Source organism: Podarcis vaucheri, assembly GCF_965113315.1.
Source record: "Podarcis vaucheri genome assembly, chromosome: 9".
Taxonomy (NCBI): Eukaryota; Metazoa; Chordata; class Lepidosauria; order Squamata; family Lacertidae; genus Podarcis; species Podarcis vaucheri.
In genome coordinates, this window is record NC_138767.1 from 59,139,623 (window position 1) to 59,152,906 (window position 13,284).

Genomic DNA, 13,284 nt, shown 5'->3' on the forward strand with positions numbered 1-13,284 from the left:
TTGGCACACCTGTGAAAACTATTTATTCATTGTAATGTTTTGATAGTGGGATTCAAATCTAAATACGACTGTGGGGTGTATCTCACCCCACCTTGTTGGTCACACTTGTGTGTGCGCTGTCTGGTCCATCCATCCTGCCAGCAAGTTAGCATCAGATTGAATTGGTAATTTGTTCCGGTTGGCCTCAAATGCTCTCTCCTTCTCTCTCTCTTTTTTGTCCATAGTTTTTATCTGATCACAAATTAAGCACTTAATTTTTCATGAATGCCATTACACAATCTCTCGAACAGTCACCCCCCTCCATAATATTTTAATGCTTGTTTTAGACATATGAACTGTCTTAAATAGTAGATTTTGACATGGTTTTGACGGAACTCTTTTAGTTGAGGCTTCTCAGGAGAAGATCACAATACCTTGGAAAGTTTCCCTTGAAAAGACGAAAACAAAAATAAGGGGTGAAAGCTGGATGCGGTCCTCTTTGTTCCTCAGGAAAAGGCTTGTGTAAGCAAATCTTCGGTACAAAAATATTTTTGAAAACTTAATAATTCATAAATCACATAAGGAACATAGGAAAATTATAATTCTAGCCCTGTAGAATCCGCTGTCCATTTTAGAAAGTTGTTGTTTGCCATGCATGTGGGCACTACTAAAGTCATCACAACCCAATTTTGCAGGATGGTTCCTGAGATCAAGGAGTAAGTTCTGTCTATGTCTGAATACAGCTAGATGCCATGGAATTTGAAGAACTGTACTGGTTTTAACCCTGGTTGCAAAACTACAGTGATTTTTGGGGGCACTTTGCGGCCTAGGACCCATGTACTTATGGGACCGCCTCTCCTGGTGTGCCCCACGGAGGACCTTAAGGTCCACAAATGACAACATTTTGGAGGTCCCAAGTTGCAAGGTGGTTAGATTGGTCTCAACTAGGGCCAGGGCCTTTTCAGTACTGGTCCCGACTTGGTGGAACGCTGTGTCACAAGAGACTAGGGCCCTGCAGGACTTGATATCTTTCCACAGGGCCTGCAAGACAGAGCTGTTCTGCCTGGCCTTTGGTTTGGACCCTTATGTTTCCCTCCCCTTATGGTTTTGATCTATGGGCTACTTTTAAAATGAGGCTGCATTTTAAATGGCATTTTAACCTGTATTTTAAATTGGTGGGTTTTTTCCCTATTATGTTTTTACTGTAATTTTAAATTTTACTGGTGTTAGCCACCCTGAGCCTGGCTCTGGCCGGGGAGAGCAGGGTATAAATAATAATAATAATAGTTATTATTATTATTATTATTATTATTATTATTATTATTACAGTGGTACCTCGGGTTAAGTACTTAATTCGTTCCGGAGGTCTGTACTTAACCTGAAACTGTTCTTAAGCTGAAGCACCACTTTAGTTAATGGGGCCTCCTGCTGCTGCTGCGCTGCCGCTACATGATTTCTGTTCTTATCCTGAAGCAAAGTTCTTAACCTGAAGCAATATTTCTGGGTTAGCGGAGTCTGTAACCTGAAGCGTATGCAACCTGAGGTATCACTGTACTGTAATTGTTAATTATCTTCATATTGCTACAAGAATTATGGAAGTATCTTTCGTTTGTCAGTTTTGCTGTTATTTCAAAAGTAGTAAGAAAATTGTTATTGAACAAGAAGTTGTTTGTGTGTTGACTTTTTCCCATAGGCTTTGTTTTATATAACGCTGACACACACAAAAGCTGCAAAACCCTGAGTGGAAAATGTTGAAAGTGTGGCTATCCCACAGCAACACAATTTTGTTTTGTTGGCGTTGGCAGGGGTGGAGAGTGCCTAAACTATTAAGAGATTATGGATCGCATTCTTTGGCTTGTAAGAAGTAGATGTTTAATTTTAAAAGAGGAAAGGAATCTGTTGCTCTTCCCTTTCGGAGGTCGTGAACTTGAGCAGGAATGAACCCTTTTGCATTTTCTGGGCAGCTGTAGCTACTTCGCTGCTTGCCATTTGGGAATAACGATTTGGTAGGCGTGTGGTGGCTACTGGCAGGCCTCTCTGGTTTGCTCTTGAGGAGACCATCTTCAGTGGGTATAATGGATACGTGTGAAGGTTGGCTGTCAAATGAAAGATAACGTTGCTTAATTTGATGGGGGGGGGGGAAAGCACAAGGCGAGAAGGAAGAAATATAGCTGCGTTAATAACAGCCCTGTGTTTTAAAAGAAGCTTTTTAAAACTTGCCGGCTGGCGATACAGTTCATGTTCAAGCATTTTATGTGGTGTTCGTTGTCATCTTGAAATGTCTACTTTTCAACACATGTCAACTTTTCCCTTTTCTTGCGAGGGATCCTATTCGGAATAAGGGAATTTCCCTTTAAAAAAGGGAAACATTGACAGCTATGGTGAGGAGAGCTTCCTGTTGTGGGTGGTGGTTTCGTGTGGTTGCTTCGCCCGTTATTGTTATGTACTGAAGTTCTCACCCTGGGCCAGCAGGGGGATACTGTAGATAGTTCAGGTCCACATATGCAAATAAGGGATCGAAAGTGACGTTCGGTGATTGGATAGTTACAGAAAGTTGTTACAGTTACGTTGTACTGGAGCTCTATATAAGCAGGCTGGCTGAACCCTTCAGTTCAGTTTTGTTCTGGCCTGTGAATAAACAAGAGCTATTTGGAGAATCGCTGTGTCATCTGATATGTTCACCCAAAACTTAACAGTTATGCTCTATGATTTTGGTCCCCTTTATACTGTTACAGGTTTGGGATACCAGTGTTTGGGAGTGCAAAAGTGCCCACGATTCTAAGGAGTTAGTGGATGTTAGAAATTAACTGGATGCTAGAAATTACTGAGTGCTGAGAGTCCTCCCCTGGAATGCTATTTATTTAGCACGGCAAATGTGTTGATAGCCCATCAAAGGAAGGGTCTGCTTGGGTCTGGGAAACAGAGGTTGCCAAGGTAACGGGGGCGTGATGGTATCCATTTAAAAAACAGAGGTCTGGAGAAGGGGGGCAAGCTTCAGAAGGGGAGGGGTTGTGTTTGGCAAGGCATTCTGGGAAGAATGTAGGAGGAAGTCAGAGAACTCCATGTGGCGATGGCTGGAGGAGGCTGCACCGAGAGACCAGGGGTCATCATGACTGGCCCAGTCTTGCTGAAGCTATGAGAGGAGCAACGAGGCATTCTCTTAGGCCATAATGTTCTGCACCCCCTGCATTAAAGGCTTCCAGCTGTAAAGATGTGTACAATAAACCATATTTCTTAAAGACACTAGATTCTGCTGTGCCTTGCTTTCCCAGTGGAAACACAACCCTGGGTGAGTGCCTGAAACTCCCTGGAATCTTGCTACCACTTGGCAGAGATTGAGGCTGGTGCACAACCTCTGTAACACCACATTCCTGTATCAGTGTGAGGGGTAGTTAACCTCTCGAACCACAGTGGTAATGTCTGCAAGATCTCCTCATAGGTGGAAGGAAAGAATGGGAGCCATCCCTATCCATTTGTTCCCCATTTGAGAACACCAACTGCTCAAGTGTGTATGGTGGGTATTTGACCAAAAATGGAAAGAAGAAGAAGTCTCAAAGAAAGAAGAATGGATACAAAAACTTGTGGAATATACAGAAATGGCAAAACTTACCGGGGGGGGGGGGAAATAAGAAATCAAGATTTCAAACTTTTTATAAAAGAATGGAAATGGTTTATTGAATATTTACAAACAAATTGTAAACAGATAAGAACACTGGCAGGAATATTGTAATAACCTGCAGTTTTATAAGAGTATATCTTTCAAGTAGATGAATAAATAATTTGTTCATTTGTTAATAAGTTAATAAAGTTAATTTGGAATATGCAGGAAAGATTAAAAAATAAATTTAAGGAACCGCAGAAAGGGAAAGGAAGTTGAGTTTTGAAAAGTTAAAATAATTGTAAAACTATTGAAATGTATATAACTGAAAATTGTGTGTGAGTGTGTGTGTGTATGTATGTATGTATGTATATGTGTGTGTGTGTGTACACACACACACACACACACACACACTGGTATCTCGGGTTACATACGCTTCAGTTACATATGCTTCAGGTTACAGACTCCGCTAACCCAAAAATAGTACCTCTGGTTAAGAACTTTGCTTCAGGATGAGAACAGAAATCGTGCTCCGGCGGCGCGGCGGCAGCAGGAGGCCCCATTAGCTAAAGTGGTCTTCAGGTTAAGAACAGTTTCAGGTTAAGAATGGACCTCCAAAACGAATTAAGTACTTAACCCGAGGTACCACTGTGTGTGTGTGTGTGTGTATATATGGAGTGTATAATGGGACCCACCTATTGCTATTGGTTGAGTGTTTCCAAATGTTACCACATGTTTCAGTGCTCTGCCATGTAAAAAGAAAAAGCACTGTGTGCCTAGCCTAGCTGGCCTGATGCCCTTTTGAGAGATACAATTTCAATAAATCATGATAAAATAAATAACAAATAATGCTGTAAACACACTTGCATCTAACTTTTATTCCCCTTTTAGGTTGGTTCTGATCAGCAAAATATCTAAACCTGACCATTCTACTCAAAATATCACCAAGGAAGCATTCCCCTCCCTGCACAAATACACACAGAAAGCTAATTTCATCCATAAAGGTCTTTAGAAAATTCTTGCAGATAGTAAGAAGGAAGCCTGGGGAAAGTGGAGAAATTATACATCAAAGGGAGACTCTTTCTGCAACCCTTCAGATTGACTGTGGTTTAGGGGCAACACGTTGGACTTCAACAGGAAGCCTAGGGTTTTTTGAATCCCACCTCAGCTATAAATGAATTTTGTTGTGGGTGTCTTTGGGTGTCACTTATCTCACAGAGTGGCTGTGAAACTAAAACAGGATGGCTCATGTGTGCGTTGCACCGGGAGATGGGCGGAACAAAATGTAATAAACATTTCCCCCTCTCCAATTGACATTAGTGTAGCTGTCATCCCCCTTGCAGAATGCTGCAGGGTTCAGAGGTATGGGAGGAAAGGTGGAAAATAGTCAAAAGTTCATCAGTATACACTTCCTTCTGTGGAAGAAGGACTTATTTCTTTTAGCCCTTGCCTTCACTTTCCGGCTTCTGGACTATGGGCTGAATTCAGAGAACATGGAAGTCTGTAAAAGTTCAGTCTAGGATTTTTGCAACGAGGCTGGCAGTGACTGCAAGCTGTGAGTGTGCTGATGCTGGCATGCCAAATGCCATTGCGATTAGTGAACTGATCACTGCACACTGAAATAATAAAGAGTGCAACTCTTGCGAAACTGTAGAAGTACAAAACAAACAATGAGGTTGAAAAGGAACAGACAAGCTCCAAAGGAGGGACAGTTTTCCTCAGTAAGTCCCTGGTTATGCAAAAGAAATCCCAGGGGTAGTTGAGACTTAAAATAAGAGTTAACAATTGTCTTCCCTCTGGAGTTTTTTGTTTTGTTTTTGTTTTACATTAAATAGATGGAGGGCCAGCTGAAAATAAATACAGTATCACAATATGAGTTTGACTTATTCTGTTGTCAAAACTGATTTGTATTTTGCACTAGCCATCGGTGGAGATAAAACAGAAGTGGCTTCAGAATACACGTTTGCAAATAAGTTACATTTTGCCACAATACAGACATGAATAATCAACCAAACCTATAAAGTATCTACCTGTGCTATAATTTTACAAGCAGCAAAAGCAAAAAATATGCCATTTATTTTGTCATAGTGTCGTGGTGACACTCATTATTGCCACTATGTTGAGTATCGCACTTGTACTTGAATTCTGGAGAGAAAAGATAGGCCAGCCCTTAACGAAATCCACTCTTGTGTTAGCCAACTTAAGTACCCTATACCTTCAAAAATTAATAGTTAAGGGGACTAGCCCCTGCTCTGGCCTACCTGTAACTCAAGCATGCTTATTGCGCCATCTCTTCCAAGATTTCACTGAGCTAGATATATTTCAGATCACCACACAAAGGATGTCACCTTTGTAGGCCTGTTATGTTTTTGTACAGTTGATGCATCTCAGGGTTCAAGTAAAAAACAAAGTAGATCCTGCAGGCCTGAAATCTGCCCAACCTTCTCTGCAAAGGGGCGAGTGGGTCCTTCATTTGTTCATAGGTAAAAATTGTGACCTCCTGTTCCTCGCTTGCAAACTTCATAGATCTCTGGGTATATGTCTTGTGGTTCTTGTGGTTTTTATATAAGCTAGTCACAAAAATGTCACAGTTTTTTCTACAAAGAGTGAGGACCAGTGAAACCCCTACAGCTATGGATAGATATGATGCATTTGAGTTTATATTTCAAAACTTTACTTTATTACATAACAAAGTTACATGTTGGGTCCAGATTTGGAAGACTAAGTAAACTAGGAATCATCCAGGTGATCTAGGTTAGGAAGGGGAAGGAGATAATCTTCTGCTATTACAAGACAACATCAATTTTGCTTGCTTCATTTCAGGACAATATTGCCTTGTTCTTAAGAGGCTGTAAGGAATTGGGGCTTAAAGAATCTCAGCTTTTTGACCCGGTAGACCTGCAAGACAACTCAAGCAAAGCAACAGTCAGGTAAGTAACACAACACCTACATTTCTGGAATTACATGCCTGCATTATATCTATAGGGACGCGGGTGGCGCTGTAGGTAAAATACCTCAGCGCCTAGGACTTGCCGATCGTATGGTCGGCGGTTCGAATCCCCGCGGCGGGGTGAGCTCCCGTCTTTCGGTCCCAGCTCCTGCCCACCTAGCAGTTCGAAAGCACCCCTAAGTGCAAGTTGATAAATAGGTACCGCTTTATAGTGGGAAGGTAAACGGCGTTTCCGTGTGCTGCGCTGGTGCTGGCTCGCCAGAGCAGCTTCGTTACGCTGGCCACGTGACCCAGAAGTGTCTCTGGACAGCGCTGGCCCCCGGCCTCTTAAGTGAGATGGGCGCACAACCCTAGAGTCGGACACGACTGGCCCGTACGGGCAGGGGTACCTTTACCTTTTATTACATCTATAATATATTTTTTCCTATGTGGAAAGGTGTGTAGAATTTCAAGATTCATGGCTTTCTCTAGCCTACTCTGTCTGCTGTATTCTTGTGCCAGTGGTAGCTCCTAAGAAGGAACGGAGGGATCATTTATTTTTTTAGCTGGTTTTATACCAGTTTCAAGGGACGCAGGTGGCGCTGTGGGTAAAAGCCTCAGCGCCTAGGGCTTGCCGATCGAAAGGTCGGCGGTTCGAATCCCCGCGGCGGGGTGCGCTCCCGCTGCTCGGTCCCAGCGCCTGCCCACCTAGGAGTTCGAAAGCACCCCCGGGTGCAAGTAGATAAATAGGGACCGCTTACCAGCGGGAAGGTAAACGGCGTTCCGTGTGCGGCTCTGGCTCGCCAGAGCAGCGTTGTCACGCTGGCCACGTGACCCGGAAGTGTCTTCGGACAGCGCTGGCCCCCGGCCTCTTGAGTGAGATGGGCGCACAAACCCCAGAGTCTGTCAAGACTGGCCCGTTCGGGCAGGGGTACCTTTACCTTTACCTTTATACCAGTTTCACATTCATTCAGAAGTCTGCTCCGTCCCCATTTTCTCATCAAACTGAAATTCTCTTTTTTTAAAAGATCCATTTAACAATTCAAAAATTTGTATTTTATCACAAAATGATATTTAAATGCACATCTTATTTCAATATGTGCATTTGGAAACATTTTATCATTTAAAAAAACCACCAATTTTTGGATTATTATTATTGTTGTTGTTTTGAGCCAAGAACAGTAGTGGAAATTTGGAGGAGTGCGGAATCCGAATGAAAATCATGCTCTGGGGTTGTGCACCAGAAGAGCCAATTCATCTCTCCCATCTGTGCACCTGTATAACCCTGCCAGTCTTCCCCATCCCAGCCTTGTCCAGGTAAAAGTGGGCCTTCTGTTTCAGATCCCAAGACCCAAAGCAAAAAGAATGTGAAAAAATGGTGTTGCATGAATACAAATGGTGGCAACTGAGTTTGAATTGTGCATTCTGCGTTTCACGCCCTATTTAGCCGCATTTAGGTTATTTAATGATTTTTTTGTTTTGTTTTATACATTCTGTAAGAGCTGTACAGTGGACATTGGTCTCAGCAGTAAAAGCTGAGTTAGAGTAGGAGTCAGACTGGTCCACTGTCCCTCAGACCTTGTGGTGGGCCAGACTATATTTTTTTTTTGGGGGGGATGAACGAATTCCTATGCCCCACAAATAACCCAGAGATGCATTTTAAATAAAAGGGCTCATTCTACTCATGTAAAAACACGCTGATTCCCAGATTGTTTGTGGGCCGGATTTAAAAGGCGATTGGGCTGGTTCCGGCCCCCGGGCCTTAGTCTGCCTACCCGTGAGTTAAAAGGTCCAGTCACAGACAACTCTGGGGTTGTGGCGCTCATCTCCCTCTATAGGTTGAGGGAGCCGGCGTTTGTCTGCAGACAGCTTCCGGGTCATGTGGCCAGCATGACTAAGCCGCTTCTGGAGAACCAGAGCAGCGCATGGAAACACCGTTTACCTTCCCGCCGGAGCAGTACCTATTTATCTTTTTTTTTTATAAAATTTTTTATTTGGTTTTCACATTTTATATAGACAGAGACAAAAACACAAAAAACACAAAAGCAAACAAACAAACAAAAAAAAAACAACAAACATATATAGTTTCCAAAAAAGTTATTTTCTAACCCTGGTCATTGACTTCCCCCCACCCCCTCCCTTGCATCCCTATTCCCCAATTTATATCAGCAAATTGGCATTTCCTTATCCATCTTAATATTAGTCCTTTATATAAAAAGAAGCAAAATTAAATTTTTTCTAAGTTGGACCTCAGTTCTCTTCCATCGAATTCCCATTTTATCTTGAATAATAATCTTGTTAACTAAATCCCATGGTCTTGAGTGTTGTTTAAACTAGATTCTTCCCTCCCTCCCTTCCCCGGTTTGCGTCCCTTCCAAAAACATGTCCGAAATAACAATTCTTAGCCCGGGTTCCTCACGTCCGAGGCTCTCAAGTCTCTTTCAGTCCCTCTCCGCCGGCCTAGTTGGTAATCCTTTATGCCAGTCGTCACGTCTCGAAAGAGTTCTTTCACAGTCAGTCCAAAATCTCTTCCCATATTTGCAAGCGGCTGCTGAGGAATTTCCACAAGGCATGAATTTTGAACATAATCAGAGTCAGAGTCTATGTGGAGGCCCCAATTATATTTCTTTATTTTAAATTCCTTAATTTCATAGATTCCCAGGGCCTCCACTTTCATCTTCTGAATCTTTCGTAGATTTATAGTAGGTTCAGTCCAATAGTCTCCTTGTTTACATTCCACAGGTGTCAGCTTCTGGACAATGTTTTCCCATTTCAATTCTTCTCTTTCTTGTTTTGTCTTGTCCTCTTCTTTGGTTATCATTTCCGGTTCAGCTGTGGATTCTTTCTCAGCCAGGTTCTCATTACATTCAACAGAACTACTTGTTTCAGAAGTCAAGGTCATCAATTGTTCACTCATAGCCGTAGTCTGTTCCTGTAAGATTCCTACCAAATAAAACATCCTTTCGATTTCTCCCAGTATCTTTCCATCCACAGCCATTGTAATTCCACAGAGTTCCCCCTAGAGGGAATCTGGTTACTTAGTGTTCTTTTCTCCAACAGTCCTCTGTCTTATTATTGTTTCTTTGTTTCCAACAATTTTAGTTCAATTGTAACTCCTTTTAATCCAGAGGGGTCTTAAATAGCGATTTTTCTACTATTAACAGTCCGTTTGACAGCTTTGACAGCTGTCAAACTCTGCACTTCTTATACAAGCTCCAAAATAGGACACTCCCGGGCCCGGGAGGGGGGGTTGTTTACAACAGAAATATACCCCTTCCAACACTCCTCTCTCCTGCTCAAAATTTTCTTTTCCAAATCTTGGAAGTTACTGTCTTTTTAAACTCACCCTTTACAGGGTAGGCACTCCAGCTTAGTTCTTTTATCGTTGCTCTGGATCGTCTGCAAAGGGGGTGTGTGCGGACTTCCTTTTAACACATCCCCCGATCGTCTCAAATTCAATGGGTAAAATTCTTAAAGTCCAAATTCAATTAACTCACGGGTTCTTCTTCTCAGCCGAATTTCAAGGAAGGAAGTCAGCGCTCTCCGGTCATGGCTCGCGGCTTCACTCAGCAGAGGTAGCGATGGACTCTCGGTGCCACGCCACCCCCCGTATCCCCTCCGCAGCCTTTAAAAAGGCTCTTCGCGAATCAGGGGGGGCGCTTAAGGCACCCACCGAGTCTTCAGTCTGCAGGCTGCGCGCCTGCGGTTTTAAGGGTCCCCGTGTCGCCGGCACGGCAAAGACCCATCCCCTGCTGAGCCGATTCCCTCCGGAGCTCGGAGGGAATCCGCCATTCCCAGATCGCGTCAACCCCGGAAGTCAGTACCTATTTATCTACTTGCACTTTAACGTGCTTTCAAACTGCTAGGTGGGCAGGAGCAGGGACCGAGCAACGGGAGCTCATCCCGTCGCAGGGATTCAAACTGCCAACCTTCTGATCTGCAAGCCCTAGGCTCTGTGGTTTAGACTACAGCACCACCCGTGTCCCCATACCCATGAGTTAGAAGATCACTAAAGGGAGCACCAGTTTTCTTAAAAAAAGATCTGTGCGCTACACTCTACCCTGGACTCAGCGGCAGAGCATATGCCCGCGCTGCCCAGGACGAAGCGCACTCCCGAGGGGGGCGGAGCATGCTTTTGAGGGGCGCTGGATAGCCACTCGAGTGCACAAAGTAGTGTGCGTGCCCTGCAGCCGGGGGCGGAGTGAGCCGCCAATGGCGGACATTCGGTGTGCCACCCTCCCCAACTCCCAAGCCTCCCACGAGCTGTCAAAATGAAGGGGAAAGGGTGCTCGCTTCGGCAGCACATATACAAAATGAAGGAGAAAGGGGGCAATGCCGCTGGCAAAGTGGCGCAGCTCCCCCCTTCCTCCGGTGGCTCGGGGTAGGCTTGGGAGTCGCAGGTGGGTGGCACGCCAAATGTCTCCCCCCTCAGCGAAGACACCCGGGGCGGTTCGCCCCCACCGCATCCCACTTCCTCTGCCCCTGCCTAGACTGCTGCCGATGAAGCACTTCTTGTTGTAGTAGCAAAGGCAGGGAATTCTTTTGTACCCAGGAGCACAGGAACTGATCCAGGAAGCAACGAGGTCCAAATGTCACTGGAAGATGCATGTAACAAGAAAGGGGACACGGAAGCTGCTGAAAATGATGAGCAGGCCAAGCAGGAGTAGGGGTGGTGCTTGGGTGGGTGACAGAATGCCATAATCAAAATGCTGGTTCATGGGTTCCCAGAGAGGTGCATAAAGAATGGTGATACCAAGCGGTGCGGCATATCTAAGATGTTATGGGGCATGTGAAGGAGGACCTCCTCCCCACATGGGGCTTGGAAAGTCCCAGTGAGATGAGCGAAAAGGGCTGCCCAGCTCAACGGAACCAGAATCCTGTGCAAAATATTTACTGTAGTTTTAACATTTTGCCTGGGGCACTGAAAGGTCTAAATTCCAGTCTTGATTAAAATATAACCTGATGCTTTGAAAATGTATGCTAGGGTGGTATTGAGATTAAAGCATTTGTTTGAAAAAAGCAGCTTAAATTTATGGCACTTGTTCATATTTATGCTACCAATGCTTCTAAGTAGGCAGAGAAATTAAGTACCTTGTTGTTGCAGATTAAAGGGGCTTTCAAGATGGTTTATAGTGCTCATTAAAGGATCCTCAAAAGCATGATGGCCCTATGATTAAACAAACCATCAGCCTGTTTAGCTTTGGATGAAAATGGTAGACAGTGCGTCTGAGTGTGCATGAGAGAGAAGGAATTCAGCAAAATAGCTGTCCCTTGCCACCCACCCACTCATATACACACAGCAACAAACACTGCCCTTCCAAAGAAGTGGGGATAAATAGCTATGTTTTTATTGGTGATGTTTGTCCCTGCCATTCTCCCAGTTTGCTCCAGCTGTTTGTGTGCAAACACAGTTCCAATATGGTCTCATATTCAAGTTCTGTTCAGGCCCAGGGCTGTATCGATCACATTTGGATCATTCCCCTGGAGTAATCTAGTTTATCCAGCAAGGATTAGTTGTGGAGTCCACTGATCACTGGGTCACATGATTTCCCCAACACTTGATCCTGCCTATAGTGGGCTCTGCAGTTTTGGCAACATGATGATTGTGTTACCTAGAACTATGAGACCTCCTTAAGAATACAATGGAACCTCAGTTCCTGAACGCCTCCATTGTCGTACATTTCAGTTCTCGAAATGCTTCCATTTTCGAATGTTTTTCAGAACCCCAACGTGCGACGCAGCTTCCACTGAGTACAAGAAGCTCTTGTAACCAATGGGAAGCCACGCCTCGGTTTTCGAATGTTTCGGAAGCTGAATGGGCTTCCAGAACGGATTTCGTTTGTTAACTGAGGTACCACTGTAGAAGGAATTGGAAACAAGCAACATTAGCTTCCTTTGGACATAGTATGGTCACCCATGAAGCCAACCCTTACTAAAAGATCCTTCATGAGGTCCCTGGATGTCCCTCCCAGAAACCAAAAGCACTTTTCTTGGCACTCCTGATTACAGCAACACTCAACCGTTTCAGCTCTAGCGGCCTTGAACCTTCCATGTATCTTAGGCCAGCAGAAGGGACCCTTCTCCCCAGCTTTCCTTTCAGGTCTCTGCATTCTAAACAAGTTTTGATTCAGGAGCGTAAAATGGCTAAGAACCATGGTATTTTATTTGTTTCTCTGTTACCCCAGCGACTGCCCTTTATTTGCTCATATAGCATTTAAAAATGTGTCCCCACCCGTCAGCGCAACCTCTGGATTTCACTCAGCAGTGTAAATGCTGTTATCTGGAGGGTCACAGGCTGTGTTGTTTATCTAGGCTTAGCTCAAGAGTCAAGTAGAAGCCAAATCGAATCAAATTGGCTGCTAGAGGAAGGTGCACTGACATCGGACATCATCCCAGGTTCCCCTTGACTAGCTGTGACTTCCCACAAATCTTAACCCAGCTGTTTCCCGGAAGATGAACTGTCAAAGAACAGTAGTCTTCTGTCTAACGCTCACATTCCTGACTTGTGGTCCAAGCCTGTGCACTTCTGTACTTGACATGTAATACTGCCATGGCATGCCAAATCCCATTTATGTCTGTGCAGGCGAGTGTTCATTGCAGACCCAGTTGCAGTGACCCCTCCCCAGGGAGCAGGGCCTAGCCTGTGAAGGTGAGATAGCTGGACAGGACAACGTTCTGGGATTTAAAAACATGGCCACAACTTTATTGATTTCAGATGTAGGGGCATTGGGTGGTGAAGCAGCCCCCCTGGTGGAGGGCTGCTCATAACAGGGTCAGG

The 13,284-nt window shown here is 44.3% G+C and overlaps 1 protein-coding gene across 11 annotated transcripts in view; it reads left to right on the forward strand.

Annotated features, from left to right (window-relative positions):
* LIMCH1 (LIM and calponin homology domains 1) overlaps nucleotides 1-13,284 on the forward strand; it is a 216,150-nt gene that overhangs the window by 113,522 nt on the left and 89,344 nt on the right. For all 11 annotated transcript variants that reach the window (XM_082237995.1, XM_082237988.1, XM_082237993.1 and 8 more), the window contains exon 4: nucleotides 6,401-6,507. In XM_082237995.1, the coding sequence (XP_082094121.1) occupies nucleotides 6,401-6,507 (107 nt within the window). The remainder of the gene's footprint in view (nucleotides 1-6,400; nucleotides 6,508-13,284) is intronic.